The sequence below is a fragment of the Lithobates pipiens genome, unplaced genomic scaffold, assembly GCF_037356315.1.
Source record: "Lithobates pipiens isolate NorthernLeopardFrog02 unplaced genomic scaffold, aLitPip1_a1.2 Scaffold_27, whole genome shotgun sequence".
NCBI lineage: Eukaryota > Metazoa > Chordata > Amphibia > Anura > Ranidae > Lithobates > Lithobates pipiens.
In genome coordinates, this window is record NW_027507788.1 from 175,919,032 (window position 1) to 175,931,890 (window position 12,859).

At 44.1% G+C, this 12,859-nt stretch overlaps 1 protein-coding gene across 2 annotated transcripts in view; it reads left to right on the top strand.

The window, feature by feature from the left end:
- Nucleotides 1–12,859, top strand: part of CDC42 (cell division cycle 42) — a 53,222-nt gene that overhangs the window by 24,766 nt on the left and 15,597 nt on the right. For both annotated transcript variants that reach the window (XM_077457932.1, XM_077457933.1), the window contains exons 3-5: nucleotides 1,327–1,399; nucleotides 7,776–7,885; nucleotides 8,545–8,742. In XM_077457932.1, coding sequence (XP_077314058.1) covers nucleotides 1,327–1,399; nucleotides 7,776–7,885; nucleotides 8,545–8,742 — 381 coding nt within the window. The remainder of the gene's footprint in view (nucleotides 1–1,326; nucleotides 1,400–7,775; nucleotides 7,886–8,544; nucleotides 8,743–12,859) is intronic.

A 12,859-nucleotide genomic window follows, 5' to 3' on the forward strand; every position in this document is an offset into this window, starting at 1 on the left:
CCAGCCAGTGTCATTCGTATAGTGACTTTTATTTATTTATTTTTTATTTTTTGCACTGATCACTGTATTACAGTAGTTTCCAACTGTCAGTTGGTGTCTGATTGTCCGCTGCAATATCGCAGTCCTACTATAAAACGCTGATCGCCACTAGTAGAAAAAATAAATGAAATTCCACTATAAATCCCATAGTTTGTAGACACTGTTTGCGTAAACCAATCCATATATGCTTATGGGGAGGAGGGTGTTTTTTTAAAAAAAAATTTATTGTATTTTATTTTACCATAAATATGTAACAGAATACATATTGGTCTATATTAAGAAATTAGATTTTATTTTTTGATGTTTAATAGCAGAAAGTAAAAGTTCATTTATTAAAAAAAAAATTATATATATATATATATATATATATATATATATATATATATATATATATATATATATATATATATATATATATATATATATATATTTTTTTTTTTATAGCACAAAAAATGTAAAACAGCAGTTGATCAAATACCATCAAAAGAAAGCTCTTTGTGGGGGTAAAAAGACAAATATATTGCTTTGTGTACAGCGTCGCATGACTGTGCAGTTGTCAGTTAAAGTAACGCAGTGCTGTATTGAAAAAAAAAATGGCCTGATCATGAAGCCGGGTAAATCTGAATGTCAAGTGGGTTAAAACTATCCATTGGGCAGATCTGTTTGCTCATAGTACTCCTGATATATGCAGGCTGTGTCATGCATAGTACAGTACAGTGATGTACAGTAGCTAGCAGACAGATTTGCAGTAGCAGAGCTGAAAGTGCAAGGCTTCCGTTTTGGTTAAGTGGTTTTATCTCAGCTGTTGTAAAACATTGTCCTTCATATTCTCTGACCTTCTCGTGGTAATCTTACAATGTACAGCATTACATGCATGTTGCATTAACAAACTTCTTCCATGTGAAAGTGGCGTACAGTAGCTTTACTGCAAATACATTTATAAGTCTCCGTGAAAGTCTCAAGACATACAGAATGTTTCCTTGCAGTGTTTGAATGATGACTTCTATCGCATGCCTTGTGGGAAAATGCCAAACCAAACTTTTCCCTGAAAGGGGCTAACTGTTGTGTGTGTTCTTATTGTACTAAGGAACAATATCCTTCAGTTGCTGCATTTGGTTGAACACAAGTCATTCCAGAAATACAGAGGCCATACAATGACCTCATTCACAATACACTGTTCATATACACTTCATTCCTCCTTTGTTGTGTCTACTGCTTATACTACACAAAGAATGGATGGAACCACTTGTTTTTCCTGTATTGTCTAATTGTAATCTTCTTTCACAGGTATTTGACAACTATGCTGTCACGGTTATGATTGGTGGGGAGCCGTACACCCTAGGGCTATTTGATACAGCAGGTAAGTGATCTTTTACTTTTTTTTTTCCTTCTCTTAAAATTTTTGTAGTACATTATAATGCATCAAATTGGGCTGCTTGGTGGCAAAAGCTGCCGACACACATTGACGTTTCTATAAATGAAACCAACTTTGTAAAGGATTTGCACTGTCACGTTTTAACATCTATTTAAACACTAAGGCGCAGTTCACACTTTTGCGACTTTGGGTCCCACAAGTCAGGTTCTAAGTCACAGAACATCTAATATGCCATGTATCTCTGAGAGTTGCTCCAATTGACACTACTGAAGTCACTGTGACTTCAGAAATTGTTCCTGCACTTCTTTGATCTCGCTTAAATGCCAGAGAATGTTATTCATATCGGTCACTTTAAAAGTTGCGCTGAAAATCACGCCATTTTGTAGTTGGCAAGTGTGAAAGGAGCCTAAGATGGCCCTGAATGACCTGATCTGAAATGTGGACAGCTCATCGTATGCTGGCATCGGACAGGTATGGTCACCTGGTTAGCACTTTGCTGTGTAATGTTGATTTAGGATTTCTTCCATGCTAAGGTAGTTTTAAGCTGGTTTTCCTCTTGAGTTTCTTCCAAAAATGCAATAGCATGTTAAAGTGCTTGTAACTAGGGCTGCAGTCCTTATTGTTTCAATTAATCTGATAAAATCATAAACTAAAAAAAGGCAAGTTTTGCACTCAAACTGCATCACAACATAACTACTACTAAAGTAATTGCCTCATTCATTACTGACAATGCAGTGAGGGGACTGTACTAGAGGGTGGAAGGGAGTTGGCTAGTTTAGAGACCAGGCGTTAGAGGGAGTAGGGAGGGAGGGAGTGAGTTTGGAATAGAGGAATGTGGGAGAGAAACCGGACCAGAAGTGTTTGCAATAGAAAGGGAGTTTGGTTGGACGGGGGACCAGTCCCAAAAGGGGGTGGAGGGGGAGTGGCCTGGTGCAAGGGACCAGACCAAAGCGGGCTGGAGGAACCGGACCAGAGTGTGTGAAGGAGAGGGGCGGTTCCGAACCATAGTGTAGGTGGTTGAGGTCTGTGTATTCCTCAAACTGACACCAATGATGGGGGCACGGTTCCTCCCGGGAGCACCAATGATGGGAGCACCAATGATGGGGGCACGGTTCCTCCCGGGAGCACCAATGATGGGAGCATGGTTCCTCCCCCTCCAGGTGACACTTATGACTTGTGATCAAGGGGCAATTTGTTAACTTGTCATCGCAGCAGCGGGTGGGGCTGAGTGGGGGAGCTGACGTCAGCGAGGAGGTAGAGAGGCGTATATGCCTAGTTACGTGAGTGCCGCTGTAGTCTCAAGAGAATATGGTGGCGGCACCGTCGCCTTGTACACAGGATTCACTGGGACGGAGGTGGGACTGGCAGGGAGCAATGTCCCGTTAGACCAAACAATAGATAGATCGACCCTCGTCATCCTCCGATGCCGCCATGACACCCAGAGTGACTTCCAGGTATCGCGGCTCCAGCGCTGTGACTGGCCGGAGCCGTGATGTCACACCCGCGCATGCAAGTGGGAGTGGCCACTAATGGCATGCGCCATAGACAGCAGTGCCTGTCACTTGCAAATATCTCCTAAACCGTGTAGATTTAGGAGATATTTCTTGGACCTACAGGTAAGCTTTAATCTAGGCTTACCTGTAGGTAAAAGTGATCTGTAAGGGTTTACACCCACTTTAAAGGCTTTTTTATTTTATTTTTTAGGCATAACACAGTGCATTTGCCATGTCAGTTCTCTCCTTCTATGCTGTACAATACCTGGTTGATCCTGGCTGAACCTGTCTTCCCCTGTTCATGCTGATCCATGATAGTGTGGTCAGTTTACGTGCCTCCGTCATCCAGCTATCTCCTCAGTGTGTCCTGCGTCTCTCCATGCCTCTCTGCCTGTCAATTCTATAGTCTGTAAGAACCTTTGCTAAAAAAAAACAAAAAACTCAGTTCTTTGTGGCTAATTTTGTAAAGAATTTTTCTCCTTCACTAAGGCGGCACTGCTTGTCGCTGTTGGGGTGGCACTGATTATCGGTCTCCCATGTGAGGTAACTTTAACATCGTCCCAGAACAATAAAACCACCCGGTAACCATAAGTTCACTGTATGGCGGGCGGGAGGAGGTGGTTAAGGGTCTTCCACCCAAACCAGCCTTTGTATTTGTGTGGATAAAAAGTAAGCTGCGCTGTTAAAGTGACATATTAACCAAATAAGTGAACACAAAATAAAAAGGGATTGAAAACATTAGAACGTCGCTCCTCCCGGAAGCGTGCACTTTGTGTGGTGGATTCACTGTGTTCACATTATAAAGTCTCAAGATTTTCACTGAACCTGTGGCTGCTGGTTCGTCTATTGAAGGAACCATCAGAATCTTCAATAGATATTGGAGGGCTCCACAAGTCGCATGTTACACTGTTTGGGATTTCCTTAACATTTTCAATCCCCTTTTTTTATTTTTCATTCTTTTTTTGTGTTCAATTATTTGGTTAATATGTCACTTTTATGAGCGCAGCTTACTTTTTATCCATTGTTTTATGTGTCTTTCACTTTGTGTTGCAGCTACAATTGTTAGGTTTGTTTCCAGTGCAGTTTTCTTTTTTTATATTTGTGTGTCTGTGGCAGAGGTCGTCGTGGTGTAAACATCCTTATGGGGTTGTTATACATTTCAAGGGTTAATACTGTTTAGCGTAGAATGCTGGAGAAGGACAATGGAGTGACAGGTATACCGTATGGCCTGATAACTGGAAATATGCAGGTATGCTGTGTGTTTTTGAATTTACTGGAGGATGCATTCTTTTGAGATGCTGACCAGGAGATAGACTTGCTTTTGTAGGAACGCTAATCTGCATTGTGAATGCAGATTAACCATCGGGCAGAACTTTGCAGGCTTTGACGCAATAGTATGGCAATTGAAAACATGTACACTCCTAGTAAAACGGCTGATAACCTCACAGAACGTGTTATGACACATCTGGACTAATTAAAAGTAGGCTCTAGTAAACCTGTTTTAATCTAAAATGGCTAATATAAAGGTGATCTTTTGTAACCCCCCCCCACGACAGCTCTTGCAATACTTTATCTCACTGGAGCTTTATATTTCACCATGTAAATATTTAGGTATATTCTTGACTAGATTTAGAAAATGATCTCGATGTTTACAAAATGGGAATTTTTTTTTCTTCTTGAAAGGTGAAATTTATTCTTTAAGAAGCGCATATTCAGAATTGCTTACATTGTGCAATTAGGGGACAGATTCAGGGACTGTTTTTAACCACTTGACCACTGGGCACTTAAACGCCCTTAATAACCAGACCAATTTTCAGCTTTCGGTGCTCTCGCATTTTGAATGACAATTACTCAGTCATGCAACACTGGACCTATATGAAATTTTTGTCCTTTTTTTCACACAAATAGAGCTTTCTTTTGGTGGTATTTAATCACCGCTGGGTTTTTTTTTTTTTTTTTGTGCTATAAAAGAAAAAATACCAAATTCTGTAAAAAAACGAATTTTTCTTTGTTTCTGTTAGAAAATTTAGCAGATTAGTAATTTTTTCTTCATAAATTTTGGCCAAAATTTATACTACTACATATCTTTGGTAAAAATAAGTACAAATTGGTGGATATTATTTGGTCTTTGTGAAAGTTATAGAGTCCACAAGCTATGGTGCCAATATCTGAAAATTGATCACACCTGAAGGACTGACGGCCTATTTCAATTCTTGAGATCCTAACATGCCAGAAAAGTACAAATACCCCCCAAATGACCCCTTTTTGGAAAGAAGACATTCCAAGGTATTTAGTAAGAGGCATGATGAGTTTTTTGAAGTTGTCATTTTTTCCCACAATTCTTTGCAAAATCAAGATTCTTTTTACTTTTTTTTTTTCACAAAATTGTCATATTATCAGGTTATTTCTCACACACAGCATATGCATACCACAAATTACACCCCAAAACACATTCTGCTATTACTCCCGAGTATGGTGATACCACATGTGTGAGACTTTTACACAGCGTGGCCACATACAGAGGCCCAACATGCAGGGAGCGCCATCAGGTGTTCTGGAGCACCCAGGACAATTCTGACATTTCTCTCCTACATGTAAAAATCATCATTTATTTGCTAGAAAATTACATAGAACTCCAAAACATTATATATGTTTTTTTAGCAAACACCCTGGAGAATACAATGGTGGTCTTTGCAACTTTTTATCTCGCACGGTATTTGCGCAGTAATTTTTCGAATGCTTTTTTTTGGAAAAAAAACTGTTTTGTGCTTAAAAAAAAAAAAAACACAGTAAAGTTAGCCCAATTTTTGCATAATGTGAAAGATGAAGTTACGCTGAGTAAATAGATACCTAATATGTCACTCTTCAAAATTGCACACGCTCGTGGAATGGCGGCAAACGTCGCTACTTAAAAATCCCCATAGGCGACGATTTACATTTTTTTTACTGGTTATATGTTTTGAGTTACAGAGGAGGTCTAGGGCTAGAATTATTTCTCTCGCTCTAACGTTCGCAGCGATACCTCACATGTGTGGTTTGAACACCGTTTTCATATGTGGGCGGGACTTACGCATGCGTTCGCTTCTGCATGCGAGCACATGGGGACAGGGGCGCTTTAAAAAAAACATTTTTTTTATTGTTCATTTTACTTTATTTATTTTAGTTTGACATTTTTTTCCCCAAAAATAATTTTTTTGATCACTTTTATTCCTATTACAAGGAATGTAAACATCCCTTGTAATAGGAATATGGCATGACAGGTCCTCTTTACAGTGAGATGTGGGGTCAATAAGACCCACATCTCACCTCTAAGCTGGGAAGCCTGAAAAAAAAAAAAAGATTCTGGCTTTGATCGTATTAGCGATTCGGTAGAAGCACCGGAGGGCGGAGGGCGGCGGGAGATGTCTATGGCTGGGTATTGCAGGGTATCACCGACTATGGCTGGGTATCTCAGAGCATGGTGTTGCAGAGTACTGCGTTGCAGAGCATTGCAGGGTATTGGCGGGTGTTGCAGAGCATTGCAGAGCGTTGCAGGGTATCGGCGGGGGTTGCAGAGCATTGCAGGGTATCGGCGGGGGTTGCAGAGCATTGCAGGGTATCGGCGGGGGTTGCAGAGCATTGCAGGGTATCGGCGGGGGTTGCAGAGCGTTGCAGGGTATCGGCGGGGGTTGCAGAGCGTTGCAGGGTATCGGCGGGGGTTGCAGAGCGTTGCAGGGTATCGGCGGGGGTTGCAGAGTGTTGCAGGGTATTGGCGGGTGTTGCAGGGCATTGCAGAGTATTTGCAGGGCATTGCAGAGTATTTGCAGGGCATTGCAGAGTATTTGCAGGGCATTGCAGAGTATTTGCAGGGCATTGCAGAGTATTTGCAGGGATTTGAGGGGTTAATTTTCGGTGAGCAGCGATGTGGGCACTGCAGATGCAGCCCACATCGCTGCTGACACCGATCTCTTCCCCCTCCGCTGTACCGATCGGTACAGAGAGGGGAGGGAGGAACCGGCGTCATAACATGACGCCGGCTTGTTTACAAGTGATCACTCCGTCATTTGACGGAGCGATCACGTGGTAAACGGCCGCGATGAGCGGCCGTTTACCGTGATTCGTGATGCGCCGGGTCCACTGGACCCAGCGGTCACGGATGCTCTCGTGTGCGCGCCCCAGGGGGCGCGCGAGAGCAGAATTCTGGGAGGCCGTTAATTAACGGCCTCTCAGAGTTAAACAACCGCCCTGAAGCCGTTAATCGGCAATGGGCGGTTGTTAAGTGGTTAAGCGCATTGACACAATGTACAGCCTAAGCCTTGAGCTCTTTAACCCTTTTAAGGACACAGTATGAACATATAGTTTACAACTGGTAATGAAGATTTTCCAGCACAGTACAGAATTATTTATCGCCTCAACATTTATATAAAAGGGAAATCTTTATCAAGTAAAGCACCCTTCATAGGGATGCTCCAATCAGGTCCACCTGTCATTTTTTTTCATCCATCTCCTATGGTGCGGCAGATGTCAACTGACATCCTCTGGTCTCCGATCCTGTCTCTGAAATCCAGACTGATGGAACCCCTACTTTCCATCCTTCTGGAGGACCTGATGAAAATGGATAGGTGGTCTGTTTTCATCCAATCTCCCCATAGAGAACAGCGGGTCTCTGACGGTTCCATCCCTGCACAGTGAGTGGAGGCGGACCTGTCATCCGTCTGCTCAGCAGGGATCAATGGATCGATATGTGGACGGCAAGTATATAAAGTATCTCGGTTTAGCTGCATAAGTGGGAAATACATTTTAGGAAATGGCATGTCAATCTTTCAGTGTGTGTAAATACATGATATACAGAATTATAATAAACCCCCCCCCCCCCCCCTTCTCTACAGGACAGGAAGACTACGATAGATTACGACCTCTTAGCTATCCTCAGACAGATGTGTTCCTCGTCTGTTTCTCAGTGGTCTCCCCATCTTCATTTGAAAATGTGAAAGAAAAGGTAAGATTATTCATGCAGGTGTTGGATCTCTTATACAGTTTGTATGAGGATAATGAATCGATTTAAAAGAAGTATGGGTTTTCGCTTTATTAGTGAAATATAGTATATATTGGCTATAATAGGCATACTTGGTTCCCTGGCACCTCTTAAGACCTGAGAACCGAGTGATCTAACACCACAGATCAATTGGGGCTCACAGCCCCCTAAGTAAAGAGCTGCTGACTGTCAGTCACCGCTGTCTGCTCTGTCCCCTCCTCGCTCACTGGAGCACTGGGCTGTGGAAGGGGATGGGATCGGCCCGTTGAGAGGCTGAACTGGGTGACGGTCCAGGCATGTTTGTGGATCCTGAGACTGGACCGGCTCTGTGATGTCAGCAGACTTCAGCCCGCTGTCTGCTGCAAATGTTTCACCGTGCAGAGCAAACTGCAATCCTGTGATCCACAGAAGTACAGCCAAATGAGCTTTGGCTCTACTTCTCTAAATAGCTCCATGAGGTTTACCAAACTTGCATTGCAGTAAGGCAGTCTATTCCTTGCTGTGTCAGCACACTAAAATGCACAGCTCATAACTTTTAGTTACGGTTTTGTTTAGTATAGTTAAAATGTTCTGATCTCTTAATGTATGTAACGTGCACTCATTCAGAGCCATTGTTTTTCCAGTGGGTACCTGAAATCACTCATCACTGTCCCAAGACTCCATTCCTGCTTGTTGGGACACAGATCGACTTAAGGGATGACCCCTCCACAATCGAGAAGCTCGCAAAAAATAAACAGAAACCAATCACTCCAGAGACAGCTGAAAAGCTGGCCCGAGACTTGAAGGCAGTTAAATATGTGGAGTGTTCCGCACTGACGCAGGTAAGAAACTTCAGCAGGTTGTACTTTTGTATTGTCCTTGCTTGTGTGTTCACTATTTTGTGAATGTTGTTCAGGCACAGGTCTGTATGCAGTCAGTGGGGTGCTGTGAATATCTTTTGTTCATTTAATGCAGAACTTATTTGAGGAAAGGCTAAAGCCCTGTACACACAGGCAGAATGTCGGGAGTCATTTGCCTATACAAGAAATGCCAGCCGACATTCTGCACATGTGCATGTCGGTCTGGTAGACAAAAGCTGGCTGTTCATCCAGCTTCTGTTGGATGTGCTTGCTGGGAAAACCAGCAGCCGACCGACTCTGATCAGCACTCTCAGCCAATGGCAGAGCGCTGATCTGAGCTTTCTGGCAGGGGGCCCGTCCCCTTGTCAGAACACAAGAGCTCAGCAGGGGAGATCACTGGACTAACCATGCATGGTTAGTACAGTGGTTCCCGACCAGAGCTGTCATTTTTTTGGTGGGTTGCACAGAAAAAACCTGTAGTGTGAACCTAGCTTTAGTCAGCAAGGTGCAGTAACTCGTAGAATCTTGTCAGGTAAACTTGTACTAACTGAACTTTATTAAACTGAAGTTTAGTTTATATGGGTTAATGAACCCTGCACTGCTTGACTGCATGAGGTGACTGTTTTTAATAACATTATCTAGCACAGTGGTCATCACAAACCCTGTCCTCGGGGCCCACTAACAGGCCAGGTTTTTTATGTATTAGCTTTGGGAGATGCAGACTAGAATCCTGCAGTCACTGAGCAACAGATGATATCACCTGCGATGTATTTCAGTTATCTTGCAAACCTGGCCTGTTAGTGGGTTCTGAGGACAGGGTTGTTGACCACTGATGTAGCACATGACATGCAGCACCTAGCAGTCAATACAAACCAAATGTTATCGAGTGGGTTGATAGCTGATAATCAGAGAGAGGTGTGTGTGTGTGTGTGTGTGTGTGTGTGTGTGTGTGTGTGTGTGAATAAAAATGAGAATCACAATTTCTTTGTGTAGAATGAAGATCACGATTCTCACGGCGTAACATTACTTCACATTATTCCAAAAAATTAGGCTAACTTTATAATGCATTATAGTTTTTCTTTCATTCCCCCCCAAAATTGCTTTTGAAAGACCGCTGCGCAAATACAGTGCGAAATAAAATATTGCAGCAACTGGCATTTTATTCTCTGGGGTCTGTGCTAAAAAAAAATTATATTTGTGTATATATGTGTGTATATGTGTGTGTATGTATATATGTATATATATATATATATATATATATATATATATATATATATATATATATATATATATAATCTCTTGAACTTAAGTATAAATATTGTAACAATTTGTCAAAGGAATAGACTTTGTGTGTAAGTGAAAAAAGTTTAACCACTTAAACACTAAACCTTTTTCTGACATTTCTTGGTTTCAAGTTAAAACATTTTTTTGTTGGAAAATTACTTAGAACCCCCAAACATTATATATATTCATTTTTGTAGACACCTTACAGAATAAAATGGTGGTTGTTGCAATATTTTATGTTACACTATTTGCGCAGCGGTCTTTCAAATGCAATTTTTTTTTTAAATTACTTTAATGAATTACAAAAAAAAACTAACCAGTAAAGTTAGCCCGTGTGTTTTTTTTTTTTTTTTTTTTTTGTATGTGAAAGATTTTACGTCCTGAGAATTCTGAAAGAATTGCGATTCTCATTTTTGCCAGAATCGTGCAGCTCTAATATATATCTCTTATTCATGTTTCCTACATAACTGTAGAATTTAATGGGGCACACTACGCATTTAGCTTCTATCCTCAGTTCCCCTTTTATCTCCCCTGGAGCATATGTAGCTATATACTTTAAGAGGCATAATCCACCTTTTGAGACCATATTTAATATTACACCCAAGTATTGAGGGTGTACCATGAAACGTGGCTGTATTTCCCCCTCCACTCCCAACTCCATTTAATATGAATCACAAGGTACTTTTCCCTGAAGTGTCCTGTTTGAATTGTAGCATGGCTTCACCCATACAGCTGCATCGTCCTTTCACAGATCATGCTTGTAGTCCTCTGTTCATTTTTTCCAGCCTCATAACGGAAGGTCTGAACCTCTACGGACATGGGGCTGGAATGTAAACCATGCAGGAGACTGTGCATTACACCTGCGTCACACTGACTAAAATATAAAAAATGCACCTATTTATTTTATTGGGACATCAGGGTCTACTTCCTTTTTTTTTTTTTAACCACTTGCTTACTGGGCACTTAAACCCCCCTCAGTCCCAGACCAATTTTCAGCTTTCAGCGCTGATGCACTTTGAGTGACAATTACGCGGTCATACAACACTGTACCCAAATGACATTTTTATCATTTTTTTGCCACAAATAGAGCTTTCTTTTGGTGGTATTTAGTTACAGCTCGGAGTTTTATTTTTTGCTAAACAAACAAAAAAAGATGCAAAAAAAAAAATCATGTTTTAATAGTTTGTTATAAAATTTTGCAAACGGGTCATTTTTCTCCTTCATTGAAGTGCGCTGATTAGGCGGCACTGATAGGCTGCATTGGTGGGCACTGATGGGCTGCATTGGTGGGCACTGATGGGCTGCATTGGTGGGCACTGATGGGCTGCATTGGTGGGCACTGATGGGCTGCATTGGTGGGCACTGATGGGCTGCATTGGTGGGCACTGATGGGCTGCATTGGTGGGCACTGATGGGCTGCATTGGTGGGCACTGATGGGCTGCATTGGTGGGCACTGATGGGCTGCATTGGTGGGCACTGATGGGCTGCATTGGTGGGCACTGATGGGCTGCATTGGTGGGCACTGATGGGCTGCATTGGTGGGCACTGATGGGCTGCATTGGTGGGCACTGATGGGCTGCATTGGTGGGCACTGATGGGCTGCATTGGTGGGCACTGATGGGCTGCATTGGTGGGCACTGATGGGCTGCATTGGTGGGCACTGATGGGCTGCATTGGTGGGCACTGATGGGCTGCATTGGTGGGCACTGATGGGCTGCATTGGTGGGCACTGATGGGCTGCATTGGTGGGCACTGATGGGCTGCATTGGTGGGCACTGATGGGCTGCATTGGTGGGCACTGATGGGCTGCATTGGTGGGCACTGATGGGCTGCATTGGTGGGCACTGATGGGCTGCATTGGTGGGCACTGATGGGCTGCATTGGTGGGCACTGATGGGCTGCATTGGTGGGCACTGATGGGCTGCATTGGTGGGCACTGATGGGCTGCACCGGTGGGCACTGATGGGCTGCACCGGTGGGCACTGATGGGCTGCACCGGTGGGCACTGATGGGCTGCACCGGTGGGCACTGATGGGCTGCACCGGTGGGCACTGATGGGCTGCACCGGTGGGCACTGATGGGCTGCACCGGTGGGCACTGATGGGCTGCACCGGTGGGCACTGATGGGCTGCACCGGTGGGCACTGATGGGCTGCACCGGTGGGCACTGATGGGCTGCACCGGTGGGCACTGATGGGCTGCACCGGTGGGCACTGATGGGCTGCACCGGTGGGCACTGATGGGCTGCACCGGTGGGCACTGATGGGCTGCACCGGTGGGCACTGATAGGCATAGTTAAGGCAGCACTAATAGGCACAGATAAGATGGCACGGATGGGTGGCACGGATGGGTGGCACGGATGGGCACTGATAGGTACCACAGATAGATGGGACTGATGGGCACTGATAGGTGGCTCTGATAGGTGGCACTGCTGGGCACTGCTGGGCGGCACTGCTGGGCACTGATGGGCGGCACTGCTGGGCACTGATGGGCGGCACTGCTGGGCGGCACTGCTGGGCACTGATGGGCGGCACTGATGGGCGGCACTGCTGGGCACTGATGGGCGGCACTGCTGGGCACTGATGGGCGGCACTGCTGGGCACTGATGGGCGGCACTGCTGGGCGGCACTGGGGTGCAGCACCTTTGAGGCAGATTGGGTGGCACTGTGGGGTGGCACTGTGGGGTGGCACTGTGGGGTGGCACTGTGGGCACTGACGGGGGGCACTTTTGCTTTTATTTTATTTCAGGATGGCACTGCGGGAGGCAGGTGGGCACAGGCAGGTGGCAGGTGGTCCCTTGTATTGATGGCCGTGA